This window comes from Rhinolophus hipposideros, assembly GCF_964194185.1.
Source record: "Rhinolophus hipposideros genome assembly, chromosome: 17".
Lineage (NCBI taxonomy): Eukaryota > Metazoa > Chordata > Mammalia > Chiroptera > Rhinolophidae > Rhinolophus > Rhinolophus hipposideros.
In genome coordinates, this window is record NC_138063.1 from 52,256,213 (window position 1) to 52,277,680 (window position 21,468).

Below are 21,468 nucleotides of genomic sequence, written 5' to 3' on the forward strand. Positions count from 1 at the left end.
ACAACCTAAAACACAATAACACAAATGTGTACATTCTGAGAGGGCTGGCCAAGTCCTATACTGAGGAGTTCAGAGACACAACCGCGGGCAGCATTTTAGTGACTATCTGGTCTGCCCGTATATTTTATGGATTGCAATAATCTGTTCTAAAACTTAAATTGTTTCACTATTTCACACACAAAACAGTGAAATGTTGCACCAAGCATTCAGATCCCAACTGCAATAAATGTCCAAATAAACTACGCAGCATTCCCGTTAGTTTGAATGTCTCAAAATACATCAAAACCAATTTTCTATCTCTGAGAGAAAAAAGGTGCTTTTTTTTTTTTTTTTTTTACAACCTTAAAGCACCTAATGGGGAGGAAGGAAACCTATGATTTTAGACAAACCACTCAATCTCTTTGGCCTTAATTTTCCCATCTGTAAAGAGAGACTAGTACTAGCTGATGTATCTAAACCAAAGATAAACAGTATTGAACGTGATGTTACGATGATGTGATCAGATGGCAGACTGCCACTCCAGATGGCCATTGAAGTAAAATACATTTGGCTTTGTATAACCAAAACATATCCCATTAATTGAAGAAATGAAGTTATTATAAATGTTTAACACATAATTAATTATACTAGAAATAATGTTACATTTTATTCCTCTAGCACAGTTTTTCAAATTTGTTATTATTTCCCCACAGGGAGCCTCCCCCCATTAAATTGTAGGCAATGTGGATATACATTATACCTGATTAAGCACTATACTGTGGCCCTTTGAAGGGCCACAAACTATTGTGGGAACTAATTTTTTTCACATCCTCCTCCCCACCAAGAATCAATGTTTGCCTCATTGGGGGCAATTTCACCATTGTCGAGAATGTATGGTCTAAAGTCATCATCAGTGAGTTACTTTTTAGGGTATACTTACATAGTACTTGACTAATTGTAGGTATATGCTGTACCCACACCTCCTCCCGCCCCCCTCCATTTTACAGCTTTGTAGATAACTTGCCCAAGATCTACCAGCTGAGAGATTTGAGCCTGGTGCATCTGGCTCCTTAACAAGTGTGGCAGACTGCCTGTCACTTGTCAACATGTTTGAATGTTGCTATGTGTGCTGTAACAACCCAGAGCGTGCTTGGATTGAATACCAGTGTTTTTGTGTCTTCCTGAGTCTGTACTTGTGTGCTGCGGTGGCTTCGGGTGGTGTTGGCCTCATAAAGACTCTTTCTTGATGGTCTGATCTTATCCTGCCTCATCTACCAGTCCAACAAATGCCCATTATGGAAGGACTTGTGAAGGGGCTGGAGAGGGGGGGGATTCAAACACAATACCCAATTTTCTTCCTGCCTTCAAAGAGCCAAGCAATCCAGTTTAGCAGATAAAACAGTTAGACATACAAGGAAACCAGCACTACAAGATTATGAGAGGCACATGAAAATACAGACAAAAATGTTTCTAAGATCTTTATTGCCTTCTGCAATAACGTGATAAGGGTCTTCAGTCTTCTCATCAGTCCCCCAAACAAATTTGTGACAAAGGCTGAATGATTGGTTAAGTTGTATCACTCATACATAACTACCCTTATTTTCTGATGGCTGCATGTATATATCTGATATTCAGGAGTTGGTCAATACACGCTGGATGGATGAATGAAGGAATGAATGAACTAACAAATGAATGCTAAGCACACAAACATTTTATCGATTTTCTCTGATAGCTGCTATGAATTTAAAATGGAATGTAATCTTTAATTTATTAAGCTCAGAAGACTATGCCACTCAGATACATCTAAACTACATTTTGTTTTCAAAACATGAGTCTGTTCTAATTAACGTGTTTTAAAAATATGACTCAGAAGTATGCTCCTTTCTAAAGACTTCTCAGGATAATTTTATTAGCCCCGCCTCTGAGGAAGCTCTATAAGATTTTTTAAGTTTAAAGTCTTTCTTTACCATTTATTGAAATCCTGCTATGGGCAAAACACTGAAAGCACTGCCTTAGTTGCTGAAAGGGGTATAGAGATGACTAAGCACCATTCCTGTCCTCCAGATGTTTACAATCTAGAGGAATTACCCCAGAGTCACAGACTTAGCACTGACATCTAGCAACTAGAAAAGCCTATTTATTCCCGGTGACATCTGCCATCCTCTGAGGATGCAGAAGAATAAAATGTTGCAATACATACACATGGTTGGAATTAATGTTTTAATTCCTCTGACCCTTCTTAAAATTGTCATTTCTTCAAGAACTGAAAGACCTGGAATCTCTGAAATTCCAAATGACTTGCATAATAGCACACCTTTAAATCAGTTTTCACAAGGACTGCATTAGGAAACCAAAATGTAGCACAGGTTTTAAAAGACATTGGTCTTTGAGCCTCCCGGGATAACATGCAATTGAACTCTCTACAACTCTGTGTTCACTGAAAATCAAGATACCCTTCCTAAGTAAATCAAGCCAAGGTGATCACTCAAGTTCTGTGCCCAGTGCAGCACATCCCAGAACATTTGCTCATGATTCAGTTACGGTGGAAGAGCAAAGGTTGGTTCTGACTCAAGACTGAGCCAATTATAGAGGCTCTCAGGACCAGCAGTACTCGTGGGAAAAGACCACTTGGTACACATGTGAGAGGCCTCGTGAGCTAGTGACTGAACAATCATGGGAGTTCCGAGTGTGCCTGTGATGTGCTGTGTAGCTGAGAACTTAGCCCTTTGAGTTTCTTCTTCCGCATCAACAGGACAAAAGTTATTTCTGAGTAGCTCTGAATATTCTAATATACTTATTGATGCTGAAACCAGAATTCTGTCCAGCTGCACTGGCCAGGGACTCTCCTGCTATAACCAGAGCCTGGCTACACACAGTCCTGCTCGAGGCTTGCTCCTTCTTTACGCTGGTTTCAGGGGGCCAGATTCCCAGTTGGAACTCATAACCACCTTCCTGGAAATACCCTCCTCCCAATTCTATTATTCTTAGCGTATAACCACATATAATCACTCTAAGACAAATGTACACTGTTTTTTTTTTTGTTTGTTTTCATTATTCTCCTCCAGAAGTGAGTACACTAAGAGCAAAAGTAAAACAATGCAGAAAGTGAACCCTATAGCTATAGTCTAGAACTTGTAGATAGGCAAAAGTCAATGAGGCCATTTCTAGGAGTAGCAACTCTGGCAGTATGTTATGTTGAGGGTTGAACATTTAAATCTGTGACACTACTTGTGGAAAATAAACTGGCAAAACAAATTCAAACTGATGACATCATTCGGCTCTATGTTTATACCACACCAGTAAAACAAGTTGGGAAAACAAAAGTTGAATCAACTTGACTGTCAAGATGACACAAATTATGGCTGGTCTGCTGGTTTTATTCTTTTTTAAAAAAAAAAAAAAATACCAGAATCAAATAATTATTTAAGTAAATGTATTACCCAGTTGTTCTGCTAACATGTGATGAATCACATTAACATGTTTAAATTACTATCAACCAAGTTGTTTATACATAAATACACCATCCCTAAAACTCTCTTATGTTGTTTGATTATTTCAAATATTCTGATAGACTAAAAGGCCTGGAAAATCTAGACACTGCCTAGTGTGTGTGCTTGATGACAAGACTAATGTTCCACTTTTAAGCAGCCAAATATGCTGTTTACATCATTTCCAACTGCCCAACATTTGTGAGAAAAACAAGTTCCTCCTTTAACCCCTATTGACCCTTGGGCAACATTCAAATCCCCAAAATCATAATCTGCTACCCAAACCTAGTAACAGGATAAGTAAGAGGGACAATCAAGCTGTCAGGAACAAAGCTGGCCCAGAGAGATACTTGCAGAACGAGCCCAACTCAGAATAATTCTGCTGCTCACAGGCATTATTATGACAATCTTCCTTTTTTTCACATGCAGGGAGTCTTTCATCTTCCAGATTTGCAAACACTGGCACTTTAATCCTCACAACATCCTTGTGAGCTAGGCAGGTGGTACCTGTTATGATCCCCCATATTAAAGATGGAAACATGATAATGATGGTAATAAAAATTAAAGCACATCAAACAGTATCAGCTCCATCACATCAAAAGACCCATGACTTTCTCAGGGAAAAAAAAAAAGGAAAAGTGGAAACTGTCAAATATATTCTCATCTATTTTACTAAGTTTCACACCAATGCTAAGGCATGACTAGTTTTAAAAGTCTATGACTAGTTTTAAAGGTATAAGGAGTTTAATTATTACATTGTTCAAAGCCGCAGAACACTCTCTTGGGAAGTCAGGCATTCTTTTTTATTTGTGAAAAACACCAGCAGAGTTGAGTCAAGAAATGTTCTCTTGATTCCATCTAGTCATCTAGCTGCTCCTTAGCCCAGTTTGAGGAGGTGACATTCAATCTAAGAGATTGGATAAACCTCCTCCTGGGAGCCAGAGTAAGAGGAAGAATCTTTGCAGAGGAGAGACTTCTAGACACAGAAAGCAGCTTGTACCTACCAGTGCCTTGGGGAATAGAGTGAAAATTGTTCCTGCCTTTGGGTCTTAAAAGCCAGTGTAAAATTGAATATACCCTCTATAGACCCAAAAATGTAAATAAAAATCAAGACCTGGCCTGAAAGACAGGAGGAATCACAGAAGGGGTCTGGGTGCATTTTCTTGGGGACTCACAGGGAGTGTTTCTCTGAGATTTCTCCTGTGTTTCAACAAGTCTTTTGCCTCCCGGATGGGGGAGGAAAAACAAAAAGGGTTCCTGCTGCCTACACCATTCCCTTCACAGGTTGGGGCCTGTGACAAGGCTCCCGTGCTCAGCAGGGGAGCCCAGGTATTGACCTATGGTGGAGAGTTTCAGGTAAGACAAGCACTCCTGAGGGAGTAGGTCACTGCAGCATCCCCACAACCTGAGCAATTTTCCGAAACTCCACTCTTCTCTCCTCTTTTCCTCTCCCTACTTCTCTCCTCCCCTCCTCTTTTCTCTGTCTCTCTCTCTGTCTCTGTCTCTCTCTCTCTCACACACACACACACACACACACGCACACCGATCTTTGCAAGCCAGCTTTTCTCAGACCCCACTTGAGAACCCAGCCTCGCAGCGCCCCCCGCCAGTCCTTTCGGAACACCTTTCACAAGGGTGCATCTATCCCTGTGGAGGGAGGAAAAAGGGTCCCGAGATGCCCGCGGTGTAGGCAGGGAGGTGAAGGGCACATTTTCTTCCCTTGCCGGCGGTGCCTAGGGCTCTAAGCCCCTTGCAGGAGGAAGCTCCCACAGAGTAGGCAGCTGAGGAGGAGGAGGGAAAGGGGTGCGCAGAGCCCGGGAGGAGGAGATGGGGCACTTGCGGGAGGAGAGGGGGTTGGGAATGATGAGGGTAAGGAAGGGAGGTAGAGGGGTACGTGAGGGGTGGGAGAAAGGAGTGGGAGGCGAGGGGAGAAGAGAGAGGAGGAAGTGGGGAGGAGGGGAGGAGGTTGCAGTGGGAGGCGGGAGGAGGGAGAGGCGTTGCCGGACGCGCCCTTTCAAGTCTCCGCGCCGCCATCCCCCAAGGCGGCCGGGGTGGGGTGAGGGGGGGCGGGGGCGCGGCGTCGTCTCCCCCGTCGCCTCCCGACCCCTCCCCCGGCCCCTCCTCCGCCCCGCGGCCCGGCCGCCCCGCCAGCGGCGCTCGGGAAATATGAAGAGACGCTGCAGCTGCGGCGGCGGTGGCGGCCACTACAGCTCGGAGCGGCGCGCTAGGCGGTGGCGGCCCGGGCGGGACGCGGCGGGGTCCGGCGCGGGAAGGACTGGAGCGCGGAGACGCCCGGGTCGGGCACGCGGCGCCCGCCGACTCCGAGGAAGCGCGCCCCGCAGCCCCCGCGCGGCGTTCCCCGGGCATGGGGCCCCGCGCTGCGGCCGCCTGATCGCGGGCTTGGCCCGGCCGCACGCGGGCTGGGGCCGAGAAGCGGAGTCGCCCCGGTGTCTCTGCGCGGGAGTGCTCGCCCCGCTCGGCGCTGCCGCCTCGGCGCGGTGTCCGGGGCCGGAGGAGGGAGGGGAGAGTGCGCGCGGCGCGGCGGCTGCTCCCCGGAGCGAGGGCCCAGGACGGCGGGCGGCTCGGGCGGTCCCGGAGGAGGACTGGAGATGTCCTGTCTGTACCGCCTCCAGCTCACATACCTGTTCCTGGCCCTCCTGCTTCACGGTGAGTTCCGAGGGGGAGGGCTGGAGGAGGGTGCTGGAAACCCCGAGGCCAGCAGAGCCTCCTCTCGGCGGAGCAGGCTCCTCCGGGGCAGCTCCCTGCCTCCGCGCCAGCCTCCTAGAGCCCGTGCTTCCTCTCGCTCAGCCCTGGAGAGGGACTCGGCGTTTCCTAGGCGCTGAGCCCCTCTCCCCGGACGGCCCCCGGAGCCCTTTGGCGGCTAGTGTTTTCTTTCTGGAAGGGTGCAGAGCTCTCGCACGGAGACACGTTTTATCTCCTGAATCAATTGCCTCAGGCTCTAGGGAAAAGTATTATCCAGTGTTGATTTTTAAACCGTAGACTGTCAGGAAATTGCAGGCTTTGCGATCCTGTTTCCAAAGTGTCAGAGCTCAGGAAGGGCTCTTGATGTGGTCCAAGCCTTTATGGGACTGTAAAGAAAAACTATGGTCATTTAAGCGGAAAAACAGCTTGCGGATGTTTCTGTGTTCCCTTGCTTGAACTAGTGTTGGTTGAAAGGGTGGTTCGTGATGGGGTTCTCTCCCAAGTAGATTGGATGCAATCTCAAGGAGCAGGGGACTTGTGACAGCCAAGGTGTAATAATTAAAACCAGTCTTCTAAGTTCTCTGGAACTTGACTTTATTTCCCTCATGCTCGCTCTTGATCATTTTGCTTCTGTGCTTCATGTGCCACATTTTTCTCAGGAGCTCTAGTAAACCCTTACCCAGAGAACATTAGTGCTAAGTTCCAGGAATTGCACTGAGAAAAATAAGACGGAATTGCCTGGGGGTCACTAAGGCGTACTTTATGGTAGACTGGTGTTGAGCATCAGGACAGACAGTTGGCAGCATGCATTGTGCAGATTCAGATGTCCTGAGCACACTTTCCCTAACAGTGGACACCTGAAGTTTCAGTAGTGTCTCCACCGGGAGCTTGGTTCTCCTTCCTCAGTACCCACCACAACCACCCCAAATCTCTGCAGATCTGATCAGCACCCTCAAGGACGCTCTAAATTCTGAACAGGACCTGCGGCTGCATGGAGTTTCAGAATGCATTGTAGCCAGCCCTGGAAATCAGGCTGTGACCTCCCCAGAAGATCTAGGAAGGTTAACCTTCAAGCTATACATGGCTGTTTTCTTTGTAGTCCTGTTTGGGGCAAGGGGCTCAGGCAGCATAGCCCCATAGGCCTTGCAAACATGTTGGGCTGGGCCAGACCTGCCTGATTGCCAAGGTGTGCTCTGAACTCCAGTGATCCCAGACTTTAAACGTCAGGATGGAAGGCTTGAAATTCAAGGGCCAAAGAGAGAAGGTATAATTATAGGGTTGCACTCCTAGGCCCATCTGCTTAGAATTACAGAGCAGTTTTAATCTTTGGCTGAAACATGAAACAAATCAGAGCCAATGAACAGATCAAACAGCAGCTGCCACACACACCAGAAAAAAAGAGGGCGAGAGAGATGAAACAGAGAAAATTGTCCCCCTTAAAAAAAAATCTGTTGTAATATCTCTGAAGAGAAAAGATAGTATGATCAAATCACTTCAAAATGACAAATTACTTGACATTTGGCAAACATAATTTTTTTTTTTTGGATAAAACCATTGACTTTTGGACTGAAAAAAATGATCCTCAGAGATGCAGCCTGGCCCAGTTTGTACTGAGAATTTTCTTCCTCCTCTGAGGGGTGGGTATTGTAATTATGCTTCATACCCCACTAGTACAAGCTGGGATTTTAATAGCTGGCAGGTAACAAGAGTCCAGATATATCCTTAGTGAGGTTCTTTATAACCCCAAATATCCAAATTTGAATCTGAGTTGACCTAAACTCCTTGGGATCAGGGATTAGTCAGATCCAGCAGTGCTGGGAGGAGAACAGTCTGGAGGGAGAGAGTAAGGAGGGGACCATCTGCACTGTAAATAGGAGGAAGGTGGGGCCAGAACCTGTGCTTGTGTGTGCATGGCAAAGGACAAAAGATAAAAAAAAGTTTGCAAAGTTGAATTGGATGGCACGGATAACCCTACAAAAAGTTATCCAATTTCATTTGTCTTGTTCGTTTGTTGCTTTCAGTTTTATATCCCACATATGAGTGAAATCATATGGTTCTGGACTTGTGCTGTCTGACTTATTTTGCTTAGCATGATAATCTCAAGATCCAAACAAACAAACAAAAATCTCATAGACACAGACAACAGTTTAGTGCTTACCAGAGCGGAAGGAGGGTGGGAGGGATGTAGAAGAGGGTAGAGGGGATCCAGTATATGGTGACAGATTTGACTTTGGGTGGTCAACACACAATGTCAATATACAGATTATGTATTATAGAAATGTACACTTGAAAACTATATAATTTTATTAACCAATGTCACCCCAATAAATTTAATTTTAAAAACGTTATCCAATTTCAAAGTGAATCTACAATGGCAAAGTCATTAACCTTGAAGTCCCCCAAAGATCTACTTAGATCCTGCAGGGAGTGTTGGACTCTAGTGAAGCAAATAAACAGGGAATAGTTGTTCAATACATAAATCCTTGGGATTTAAGAAAGCCTTGTCATAATTCATTAGGATAATGTAAAACACCAGGAAAGAATTGGGTATTCCCCAGTTCCCCCTTTACTGTCTAATATTTACTTGACTGACGTAGTTTTAATAGAACATAGGTATTAATCAACCTAATCCAATAGAACGGCTGTGTCGTACTAGGTATATAGTTCGGGGTTTTGAAAGCGTTTAAAAATTCTGTAGTAACAGATGTCACATGATCGTATATTTTAATAGACTTTATAAGTCTAAAGGAAATTACCTGAAATCTCCTTAGAATGGTGATAAATAAGCATTTTATTTCGCTAACCATACGACCCCATTTGCCTATTTGTGATGGCAATTCGTAGGTAAAAACATATTTTCTGTGATTATAAAAATATTTGTGACAAACATTAAAATATCTAGTTTCAGACATCATTTATAGATTATTTGTTACACTAATAAGTCACATGAATACGATTAAAAACTGCACAAGACCTTCATGAAGATTCTGTATGAGGATGCTATTATGTTTGGCATCCAATCTTTATTAGTTTTTTTGGTTACTTTTATTTCAACTCATTGCAAGTTATAAATCACCTTTAGATCCTCTTGGTAAGTAAATTAAGCGCTGGCAAGACTCAAGTCCGTTGTTTACCTTTGCTGTTTTTTAAAACTGTAAATGTAGTATAAGACTCAAGTTCAAAAGTCGTTGGCATAAAAGTATACATGTCAGTGTTACTTTCCTCTCCCTCAACTTCTGAAAACAATTGCATTTCTTAATCCAAATAAAACCTATTGAATGTCATGAAGGTATGCAGCTGGAAGCTGTCCATTATCACTGTTTTCTTTGCTTAGATGAAAAGCCACAAAAATCATTCAGCTCCAAAAACACAGATTAGCATGAGGTATTCCAGAATAAGTGGTGCTTTAATGCACAGCAAAGTGCTAATTCTCTTTGCTAATGGAAATGTTTGATTTTATGTTTTGAAGCTGATGTTGGGAGAGATGGTCTCATTCTCCAATGCTGTTAACTATTGTAGAATTCCTTTACTTTTCTGAAAGAGGAAGCCACTGTTGAGCTATTTCCTTTCATTCAAGCATATTCTTTCAAAACGTTTAAAAACTGTAGCTTACCAAATGATAGCTTAACCAACACAACTCGAGGAAACATTTAAATAGGGTAAAAAAAGAATCTTTAAATATCATTTTACTGAAGACAGTTTTTGTAACCAAGGAAACATTGTCTTTCCTGCACCTTTTCCCACTTAGTCAAAAAATGATATGTGAAAAAAGGAATATGACTCATCTGTACACAATAGGGCAAGGGTCTTAGACAGATGTTAAATACTATTTTGTGAAATAAATTGACTTGCTCGAACATATGGCTAAGCCGATCTATAATCGCCACGTTCATTCTTTTTCTCACAAAGTGAGAAAAGAACCAAACGTAAGTGGATGGTATGACTGTGTAATAATATACTGTTTAGGAACAGGCTTACAACAACTTCATGTAATCAAGTAAAGGAAAGCATAAAATGTTTAAGACTAGAAATATAAAAAGATAGGTTATTGATTGTATACATCTGCTGGAAGCTTACATAGCAGGACATGTCTTCCATGGACTGCATATACAGTTGATGTGATTCCAGAGAAAACTTCAATAAAAACCTGCCATCATCGTCCAAGTGTGACTTCTTAGTGTGTCAAGATTTTAGGTGTACAGTTCATTTAGTTCTCTCCAATTGGGTAATAAAATTATTCTGAAAGTCACATGATAAGTATTTAGGTTAGAAAAAGGATATGGTATCATCCCAAAATATTAATGGTATTCTGTTCTATAAGGGTTTTCCAGTCTCATTCATTCAGCTAACTATTCATTCAACAAGTACATTTATGGGAGCCTACTACATACCAAGTGCCACTGCTTGCTAGGGACAGGGGTTGTGAGGAGGATCAGTCAGTCCCCCTTTCCTGAAGAGTACTGAAGAATACCTAGGGGTGAAGAAGAAAAGCTTATTGCAGAGCCCCAGAGCTTCGAGGATGGCACCCTGTGGTCGACTGTAGCATTTTTCCTTCCTTAACTTGCAGCACACCACACACGCACACAATTATTTACACACACACCGCACATGCACACGACTATGCTGAAGAGCATGGGTGTGGCAGCAGTAGTGAGCTACAGACCCAACATGCAAATTTAGCAATCTGTGTTTTAACCCCAATGTCTAGCCTGGGGACCGAGGCAGCAGAAGAAAAAGACAGAAAATTACCTCATGTTCAACTAAAGTCAAATGGAGCCAAGAATTTGAAATCTTGAATTCATTATACTTCTCATAAAGGGAAAAATACTTACAGACATGAAGATTTAAAGATTGGGAAAAACAGCTCTCTTGGTTTTATCTCAAAAAACAAAAACTGGAAATAAAAACAACAGCTTGGTAAGCCCCGGTATGGTAGTAAAATCCAGTATGCTTTTATTCTAAAACATGAAAAACTGCTAGAGTTTTTCTAGCAGTTTCCACTTCAAAGCACACATTTACAGTAATGACTGCTTATTTAATTGGTCAGGGCAATTTCATGGCTAAGTAATTACCTGCATTTAATCTAATCAGTTCCGTTTTATCTGCTTCAAGTGTACGTATCACACCAGTTCTAACTTGAGAAGACTTTCTCACTCTGATTATCAAAGGAATACATGTCACGTTATATAAAGTACAGAAATATGCAAAATGAGCAAGAAAAGAATCATTCCAAACCCTCTACACAGAGACAACCATTGTTAATATTTTGACGTTATTTAGCCTTTTTAAAAATTGTTTTTTGGAGCATTAAAGTACATATATAGAGACTAACCTAATCAAAGATAATGTTCAGTCCCAAGTGTGCTTGAAAATTGTTTCCTTCTCTACTAATTTTACATTTTGTTACATGTAACCTGGTTTGGCACTTTTGACACTCAAATCTAGATAGGCAGGTGAAAAACTGCAGAATATATGTAGATAAGTCAGATTTTTAAACTGTTATTTAAAAAATCAGGGACTTGGACGTGGAATATACTGTCCTTTCACTTTTCATATATATAAACAATGGTCCATGCCTAAGAGGTAACCTCACACATGGTAGGCTCTCAACTATTTGAATGCAGGAATATTGACTTTCAAAAGGCAAAGCCGTCACTGCACCTCCTCCTTGTCCCACCCCCTTCACCCTTCTGTTTGGTCTCTTCAACAGAGTGGCTTGCTTTTTCAGGGCACCATGGATTTAGGGATGAGCTTTGCTGTGGATGACTGTAATAGAAGTACTGTATTTGTCCCCTTTGAAAACTGCTAAGGACTGCATTCTGAATGCATTAGCTGGTGAATTCAGTGATGTAAACAGTCACCTGGTCACACGTGTATTTAGGGTGTAAATCTCTGTGTAAATGACTAACCCTATGCTTCTTTTCATTTCGGGAAATCTGGTTTTATATTTGATATCATTGGGAGTTTTCACTCTCTGAACAGTAAATTATTGCAATTATGGTAGTAATTAAAATCATTCTACATCATTTAGGATTTCTGTTGTGGAGTAATTTATTCCTTGGGAGTAAATCACTCATGCATATACACGTACACAAATATACACACGTGCACATGTGTGTGCACGTGAATAAATCCTCCAGAGCTCCAGGATCTCATTTAGTTCTCTGGAAGTGGTAATCTATGAAATTGTACCCTATAGCCTTCAGGAATTTGTTTTTAACAGGTGAACAGTTTCCTTCCAGACTACTTTTTTTCTCCCACACTTGTCATATTATTATTTGTCATAATAACTTTATCTGGGCCCTGGCCATGGACCCCTGATGTTGGAGACATTTTATAGTGAAGTCATTTTGATAATGTCCTTATTCAGAATTCCACTGGACTTGGAACAGTGCTGTGGACAACGTACAGTTTATTTGGTCTCTTGGACTGGCTGTTTATATAATACTTCACATTAAAGTGTGGTTCTCTACTTACTCCTTTCTATACATGTATAGTAACTGCCATTTCTAAATGAGATAAAATGTGCATAAAGTGGATTGTCAAGTGTTATACAAACTAGTTATCACCATTATGATATTTACTTTATACAGGGGAAAAAAGGTACATATTAGATGACTTACCCAAAACCACCTTAAAGACTGAAAATTTACTACTTTCTTAATGTATAGTTGTTTAATCCTTTGAGATAATATTTCCCTTGGATTAATTTACAGCAAAATCTTAATGAATGGGAACCCAATTAAGTAGTTTTCTCAATTAACCAAAATATCTAGAATCTTCAATTAATGAAAATGTTGATGTTATTTGTGTGTGTTTGCGCGCGCGCGCGCGCGCACACACACACACACACACACTATCATTCTACAATAATAAAGGTGTGGGGGAAATTTTCATGGCTTACACAGGGCTGTTACCTGTTCACTCCACTACCTCTGTAAAGTACCATCCAATGGACACTAATGTTCTTAATAATGACCCTGAGCCACTTTAAGAATCTGACTTATTAGAGAAAGATCATAATGTCAACTGCATTCAACATACAATGGCAGAATTTTCAACAACCAAATATTGTGATTAGCCAACATGTCCAATTAAGCAAATAATCCAATGAAATAGAGGTTTTAAAAAGTTACATGTAATAAGCACATTTATTATAATAAATAATAGGTACTCAGACAGGAACTATCATTATAGTTAGTTGACATACTTGAGTACTGCATTGCTAAGTACCAGTATGACTGATTTACACAATTTAAAGTGTATTAAAGTAGGACATATAAATGTTTTGCAAAATTTTCTCTTCAGATGTAGTGCCAAATTAGTAGAAGTTGGTTCATACTTTCCTCTTTCCCTCTTTCCCTCCCTCCCTATTTCCTTTCTTTTAATATATCTTCTTGGTAATACCTCTCCCCACAACATGCAAAAAATAATCAGTACGGTGTTTCCCCGAAAATAAGACCGGATCTTATATTAATTTTTGCTCCAAAAGACACATTAGGGCTTATGTTTGGGGGATGTCATCTTGAAAGATCATGCTAGGGCTTATTTTCCAGGTAGGTCTTATTTTCAAGGAAACACGATACCTCTCCAAGACTATATAAAATATTTAGTTCTATTTGTTGAAAGTAGTTCCCTTCTCTTTCTCATTTATTCAGTCAAAAATGATACACTGAACTATTGTAGAAGCTTCATGATTCTTCCCACCCCTACAAAAAAGGGAAAAGTGATCTTTTCAAATTAAATTCATAACATGCCATTACATTGGTTAAAATCTTTTGGCGGTTCCTCTTCACCTTTCCAGTTAATCCACACTCGTAAGATGACACAATGGCATCTTGATTATGGCCTTGTCCCTCTTTTGCTGCTTCTCTGTCCTGGGACATCCTGTGATCTCCCCTCCCTGAGCCTTCTCCAGTTCCTTCTACACAAATCTCTCTGCCTCCTTGTTTGAATGTGCTGTATATTCTACGTAGACCACTTCTGTTCAGTGCTCAAGGCCTAGCTGCCCCTCCATGAACCCCCACAAGGACGAATTCAGAGCCTGCTCCCTCTGTCCCTATGAGTCCCCCCTACGAGCTCATCTGGGACCTGGTTTCTTGCCCAACTGAGACTACGTTGGAGCGTAATGTTAGTAGCTTTCAGTGCCTGGAACAGTGCCTGGCCCTTACGAGCCTTTCTGACTGTTAGAATGAATGAGTGAGTTGCTAATTTCAGTTCCACATTGTAGTTGACATATTCCAGCCTCACGCAATGAACACGGTTCTCTGGGTTGACCAGGAGACGAAGGCTGGTCTCTCTGGAGGGCACACCAGGGCTGATACTGAGAAGGAAGTCTTAGGGTATAAAGTTGTAGCTATTACCTGTGGCCTTTCTTGCAGCTGAACTTGGTGCTTCAGATGACCTTTTAATTCCCAGTTGTTTAAACAAGTAGCACTCACAAAAAGGCTGTCCACATTTTCCACACCAGACGAGCCAAGTAATTATTGGAGACCACTGTCGGTTGACTTCAAACCTAAGAGACAGTTTCTTCCACCTTATAGCAACTCCTGCTTTCACTTGACCCATTTAATTTTGTTCCCTAAGAATAATCAAGGTGGTGGGTACTTCGAAGGGAAAAGATAAAAAGGCAAGAATACCAACCCCACTTTTTTCCACCCTAAAAATACAATATCACCCTAGAGTGTGAACCCGAAATCACTGTGTCCTGAGGGGACTGTGCTAACTGTAGAATTCTTCGCCATCTGACTGCTCACTCTGGCACTCTTCTGCCCTGATGGCCTTGCCACATTCATGAGCTTTGCTCATTGTCCTATATGAGCGATAGTGAAATGGAGATTTGACCCTAGAAACCCTGAGTGATTTATTCTTTTGCCTTTCTAATAATGATTGCATATTGGTCACTGTTGGATTTTATTTTTTTTCCATCCTTGGTGAAAAAGCGTAATTATAGGCTCCCTTTCTGTGTGACTCTAGCCTTATGAATGACCCATGCAAATCCTGACCTCACCCTCTCTTCCTCTGCCTTTGAACTCCCAACTTTCTTCTCAGAGCCTCCTTCATCATGTCTTCCCTTGCTCTCTGACATCCGTGCCAGTGAGACCTTAACAGCCTCAAGGTCAGAAAAACTTATCTTTATTCTCCTTTATGCTTCAGGCCTCCAAAATGTACAAAGTAATAGTGAACAGGTATCTGTTAAACTGTGTGGAACTTACCAACAACTGTAGAGCCTGGCGCTTTGGGTCCCACCCTCTTCAACATCAGAGTCACTAGCTAACTGCCTGGAGCCCTGTGTGTTTACTCTGAGGACTCTGTCCTTCTCAGAGTTCAGAGTGAGCCTGGCTCTAGGTGAAGTGCTAGAAGTGCTACAGTTGTTTTAACTGTATTATTAGTTATGAAGGACTTTTTGAGGGCCATCTAAGAGCCTAATCAATATTTCAAATAACCTCAGCTGACATTTAATAAGAACTATGTGCCAGGTCCTATAGTGAAGAAAACAGTTAATTCGAAGATCAACCTGAAGAGATGAGTAGTGATATTCCCTGTTTACAGATGAGGAGACTGAAGCTTGGAGAGGTGAAGCGGTTGAAGGTCATAATGCGAATAGCGTGTTTCATTGATGGTGAGGTCCATGGATTTTTCATATTTGAAGACCTTTGTAGGGGATGTGCGTCTTATGGTCGATGTGGGTTCCAGTCCCTGTTAGCCTGCGGGCAGCAGCTATGAGGAGGTGACACTGTCTGCCCGCGTCAGCCTGGACACAGCTGCTCATTGTCCTCACATCACTCACTTCATTTATGCGCATCCTTGGTACTATGTATCTTGAATTTAGTTGCAAATAGGCTGGTTTTTAAAACAGTAAACAGTTGAGCCAAGTATGCTTGCTTTTTTCTCCATAACTCTTATAAAGTACACTCTCAGCACAGAAGAGAAATGACTGTGAAAATCAGACAGGCCTCTTGACAGTAATGGAATGTCGTTTGACATTAGTGGAGCAAATATTGATCACTGGAGGAATAACTCCAATTCCGTATTTTCTCACAGAGAAATTGCTTGGAAAGCAATTGCTTGGAAAGAAAGATACGCACAAAAAGAGGAGACTGTGTTTGTGTTTTGTTACTGAGATACATGCAGAGTAAAGGGATTACTTGTCACATGTGAAAAAAATGCAACTAAAGGCAGAAGACATTGCCACATCTCTGAACAGATAAAAGAAATAACAAAGTCACCAGAGGCTGCTGTGCATGATTCATAGGTTTCTCAGGACTGTTGTTAAAGCATTGTGTCACTGTTCATATGCAAGTGTTTTTGCCACTGGTAATAAAATAATGATTCATCTTAACAATCATTGAGGTCTCAGATTCGATGAAATCCTTTAAGTGGCAGATCCAGTTTCAAATTCAGGCAGCCTAGCTCTAGAGATTTCACCCGTATCCACTGCCCTCCAGGCTTTTTATCTTTACAGGAAAAAAAAATTTTTTTGCTGAATGTAAAGGGGTTTACAAATCAGTTTTGAGAACATAGCTTGATTGATAGTGAGATAATGGTGTCTTTACTGACTGCTTATGTCGTATTTAAAGTAGCATCTTTCCCAACTCTTAATGCCTCATGACTTGAATTAAAATCTATTTTAAGTTAGCACATCGTAACAGATCACTAGAGAGCAAGTTGTACTATGTTTCATTCCTTGAATGCCCAACAGGGAGTTCAGGAAATGCTTCCTATCATCAAAATAATTAACACTATTGAGGTTGGTGGAGGTACAGTGACTAGTCCCCCTCTCCCTATTCTAGTTCAAAGCTAACTGAAAAATGAACACAGGTGTCAGACAAATGGGGATTAAAACATTAGAATCATGATAAACATTCAATCAGAAGACACAGTGTAGAAAGATGTCCATGGCAGGATTGCTAATAGTTGATCCCTGAATCTTTCAGACTTTCCACCTGGCACAGTGCCACAGCCCAACAACTGAAAGAGGGAGCCTTACTACAAGGTGGGTTGCTGATCAAAATGCATGTAACGTGTTTCCCCGAAAATAAGCCCTAGCCAGACAATCAGCTCTAATGCGTCTTTTGGAGCAAAAATTAATATAAAACCCGGTTTTATTTTACTATAAGACCTAATCTTATTTAATATAATATAATATAAGACCGGTCTTATACTAATTTTTGCTCCAAAAGATGCGTTAGACCTGATTGTCCGGCTGGGTCTTATTTTTGGGGATACACAGTATTTTGAAAACAGGCTGATTTTGAAAAGAGAAAGAGGAAAATGACTGAGTAAAACACATTTGTTTCCTCCTCCATCACACACACACACACACACACACACACACATCACTTCACTAGGGGAGGGTTAAATGAGGGATAGGGAGGACCACCCAAGAGTTCTCGCTAGTGGGAATGCTTTCCCTTGGATGGAAGCAGGAGGCCACAAGAAAGGAGGTCCTCCCTACACAGCCACAAGCACTAGTATCAACACCACTAGGCATAGATTTCTGAGTTTTAGTGTTTCTCTCATTCTGGCTCAAGTCTGGTTTGGCCAAACAGGATTGGTTGGTGGTGAGGTTGCATTTAATTTGAACAGGACACCATCACATTATTTTACGATTGCTTTTCACGATTTTCATTTAGTTGAATCATACCAGTAGGTGTCTTTGCCTCATTGCCTTTCATTTTGTTTAATATCTGCAAGAACAATCTGAGTCTGTTGTTCCATCCCAGGGTAGCATTCTACTCAGAGGAAAACCTTGAGAGTTCCCATGTGGAGATTTGTCTTCTCCGTGCTTTCAGTAGATTACGTAGGTCAACCCTCGGAATCGTGGAAAATATCTGTATGTTTCACAGATGTTTGTACATGTATGTTGTCAACCTCTGGGTCTGAGTTTATCCAGTAGATTTTCATCACGTTGGTGTAAGTTTCTGTTTTCTGTGTCTAACCTTTTATTTTCAAATTATCTGTGATAAACCATAGTTTCTTTATTAAGGTATTCAGGTGTTGATTAAAAATATATAATTGCCTCCTCACAGGTAGCATTCTAAGAGGTGCATTTATCTATTTTGCATATATTTTAATTTTTCTACATTTGTCTAACTAGTATCTTCTTTTCTAACATAGTGCTGAAAACATAGTAGGTACACAATAAAGACATATTGATTTGTTAGTTCAACAGTGAGTCTCAAAAGAAACAGTGGGCTTTCAGGTTATAACTCTGTTATCATTGCTTCATTCTGAACACGAAGCTGGTGAAAGTTTACTACCGTCCATAAGATAAACTATTTGTACTGAAGATGAATTTAGTCCAGGTATTCTTTTACCCATGGAAAATAAAAACTGCAATCTTCTTGTAATTACTGTTAATTTTAAACTCTATATAGTATATTTAGTCACTAACTTTGTGGGGGTGAGGAGGGACCCCTTGGTAGATAATTGGAGAAAAATGTCATGCCCTGACTCCATTGTAGGGCAGGCATATGACTTACACTCCACTGAGAAGGCATCCATTTGGAGACGGAGAGAACCAGAAGATGCTTGACTTGGTGTGTGAGCAGATGGGAGCCACGCCACAGATCACAGTTGGGAGTCTTTGGAACTGTTCCCTGGGCCTTTCTCCATTCCATTAAAATTCTCTTTTCACTGAGGCTGGTCTTTTTGCTCCTTTCCTTCCTCAAGTAAATGTGTCACTGCACATGTCACCTTTCCTGTTGATCCCTCCCTATCTCTCCCTTCAATTCCATATCCTTCTCTTTGGTGGCTCATGAACATTTCTCTCCTCTCCAACCCCTGTGACATTCATTTGTCTGCAGTGCACAACCGCTCATTTAGATGCATGGCTTGAGATGCATTTAGATGCATTGCCATTTCACGAAGGCATGGATTTGCCTTCAAAAGCTCAGGCTTTGCCGAGAACTAGCCAAATGACCTCATGCAAATCCGTGTGTGTTATCTCATGGCCCTCAAGTTTTCTCACCTGGGAAACGATTGCCCAGGACACTTCACACTTTGGCATCTGTGTTTATGAGAGCAGAGGCAGTGATACAGCTTGGTGGGGTTGAGGTTGATGTGCATTTCCACTTGCGGCGATCTCGCTGCCACAGAGGTGGGTCTTCTGCCTGGTTCATGTCTGCTGTTAGCCCTCCTTTCCTCTAACTTCCACTATTCTTTTTCAGGGCTGGGAGAGGGTTCTGCCCTCCTTCATCCAGACAGCAGATCACATCCTAGGTCCTTAGAAAAAAGTGCCTGGAGGGCATTCAAGGAATCACAATGTCATCACATGCTCAAACATCTCCACAATGGTGCACGGATCACTGTGCAGATGCCTCCAGCGATCGAGGGCCACTGGGTGTCCACCGGGTAAGAGGGCCAGGGCGGGCGGGGTGCAGGGAGGGGCCGGGAGCACACGTCTACGGAAGGCCCTCAGGGTTTCTCAGATCCGTAGAGACTTTGTATAATGTAGAATGATTTAGGTGCTGTCTAAATTCTAACTAAGAGCCAAACAATGTTTTGAAACTCTTGATAGGTAAAGAAACAGAGCTAAGTACTGTAGAAATCTTAGCTAAAGTATAGATGATATTGTACCACTGCTAACCACAGGGTGTGAGTGAATAGGTCCCTCTGTGGGACCACTTGTGTATAAAAAGAAACCATTAGCAAGTGAAATTAGGAGTCTGTGTTTCCCCAACCGTGAAACATGACTTGCAAGCTTCTGATGGTCTAAATATTCCAGCCATATTCTGGTAATTTAATATATGGCTTCAGGGTTCTAAGAGTAAGTTAAAAGGTACTCATGCTACCTCTACCAGCCGGGGCGTAGTTCTTGGATTCTTTTCCAGGCTGTGGAGCTGAGATTTATCCCAGTTTGAGCTCTGGCTTATCTTCCATTAGAGCTTTTAAAAATAGCCTAGAGGCAGACCTGCAATTTTTCTCCTACCCATTAAATTGTTGAGAATTAACAAGGCTAACTCTGGGATCTGATCACTTCACCCCTGCAGCCACTGGGTACCTTGGGGAGAGATCAAGTAAATACGGAGAAAAAGAAAAAAGAATTTTATAAGATGATGAAGACCCAGAGGTTTTGTGGTTTTTTTTTCGTAAAAATAGCATTTCTCAAAATAAATACATGATAAATATTTGCACATTCTTAATGTGATGTACTTTTAAACAATTTATTATTTTATTTAATAAATATTTATTGAGTGCACCAACATTTACCGTGTGCCAAGCATTATTCTAGATTTTGTGTTTATATCAGTGAACAAAATAGACATGGTCCCTATCTTCAGGAATTTTAAAAATAAATATACAAAGAAGTACTATGATGAGGGAAAAAACAACAGGTGCTAAAGGAGAATACCATGGGCCCTATTTTAGGATGGGGGTGGGGTCAGGAAAGGCTAGCAAAGAACAGGACACTTGAGTTGAGATGTGGTTGGCTATGCGAAGACTGAGGGAAGAGCTTTCCATGTGGAAGAACTAACAAAGGCTGGGTTGGAGAAAGCACTGGCACAGAGCGCTCTTAACCTGGGTGTGGTAAACCAGGGAGAACAGCCCTAAATGAGGCAGCTGAGGAAGGTGGGGCCAGCTCCCAGGGCACCTTGCAGGCCAGGTCTCCTCTCTTGAGTTTAGCTTTTAATTTTAATCTAAGAGAACTGGGAAGTCATTTGAAGAGTTTTCAACAAGGGCCATGCTTAAGACATGATTCAACTCTGGCATTCTGGCTGCTGTGTGGCAAATGGATGGTAGAAAAAGTGATTTGGGGATGACCAATTAAAAGACTTGGCAACAGTTCCTACTGGAGATGAAGGAGGCTCAGGTAAGGGTGGTAACAGGGCTGACAGAGAAGTGAATGAACTTGAGATATGCTGAGTTCCAGAGGCCAAATCAGCAGATCATTAATACTCAGATAAAATATTAAAAAGAAGTGATCATCTTAGGTAAACCTCAAGGGATACTAACCACTGCTCACATTAAACTTTTCTTTCCATGGAGAAGAAATCTTGGGTCTTCTTTAGATGATGGATGCTCAAAGTACTGCTGAGAGTTTTATGTTCATATGATGTTATTTGACAACAATTGACAATCTTTACTTAGCGAAAGGTACCCACTTCAAAACTATTTATCTTTTACCAGTTTGTTAACTAAAAAAATGGAAATGTTAGCATTTTTGAGAACCACTGGACTTTGGGATTTCAGCCCATTGTTTAATTTGGCAAAGTTGAGTCAGCTCCAACCAGAATTATTGTGTATAATATATATGTATATAATATAAGTATTATAGAGATGAGCACAGTTATAA

The 21,468-nt window shown here is 41.8% G+C and overlaps 1 protein-coding gene across 1 annotated transcript in view; it reads left to right on the forward strand.

Moving 5' to 3' along the window:
• The first annotated feature begins 5,619 nt into the window (after positions 1-5,619).
• APCDD1 (APC down-regulated 1) overlaps positions 5,620-21,468 on the forward strand; it is a 34,288-nt gene continuing 18,439 nt past the window's right edge. Inside the window, exons 1-2 of the mRNA XM_081077988.1 lie at positions 5,620-6,134; positions 19,343-19,526. Coding sequence (XP_080934114.1) covers positions 6,077-6,134; positions 19,343-19,526 — 242 coding nt within the window. The 5' untranslated portion in view covers positions 5,620-6,076. The remainder of the gene's footprint in view (positions 6,135-19,342; positions 19,527-21,468) is intronic.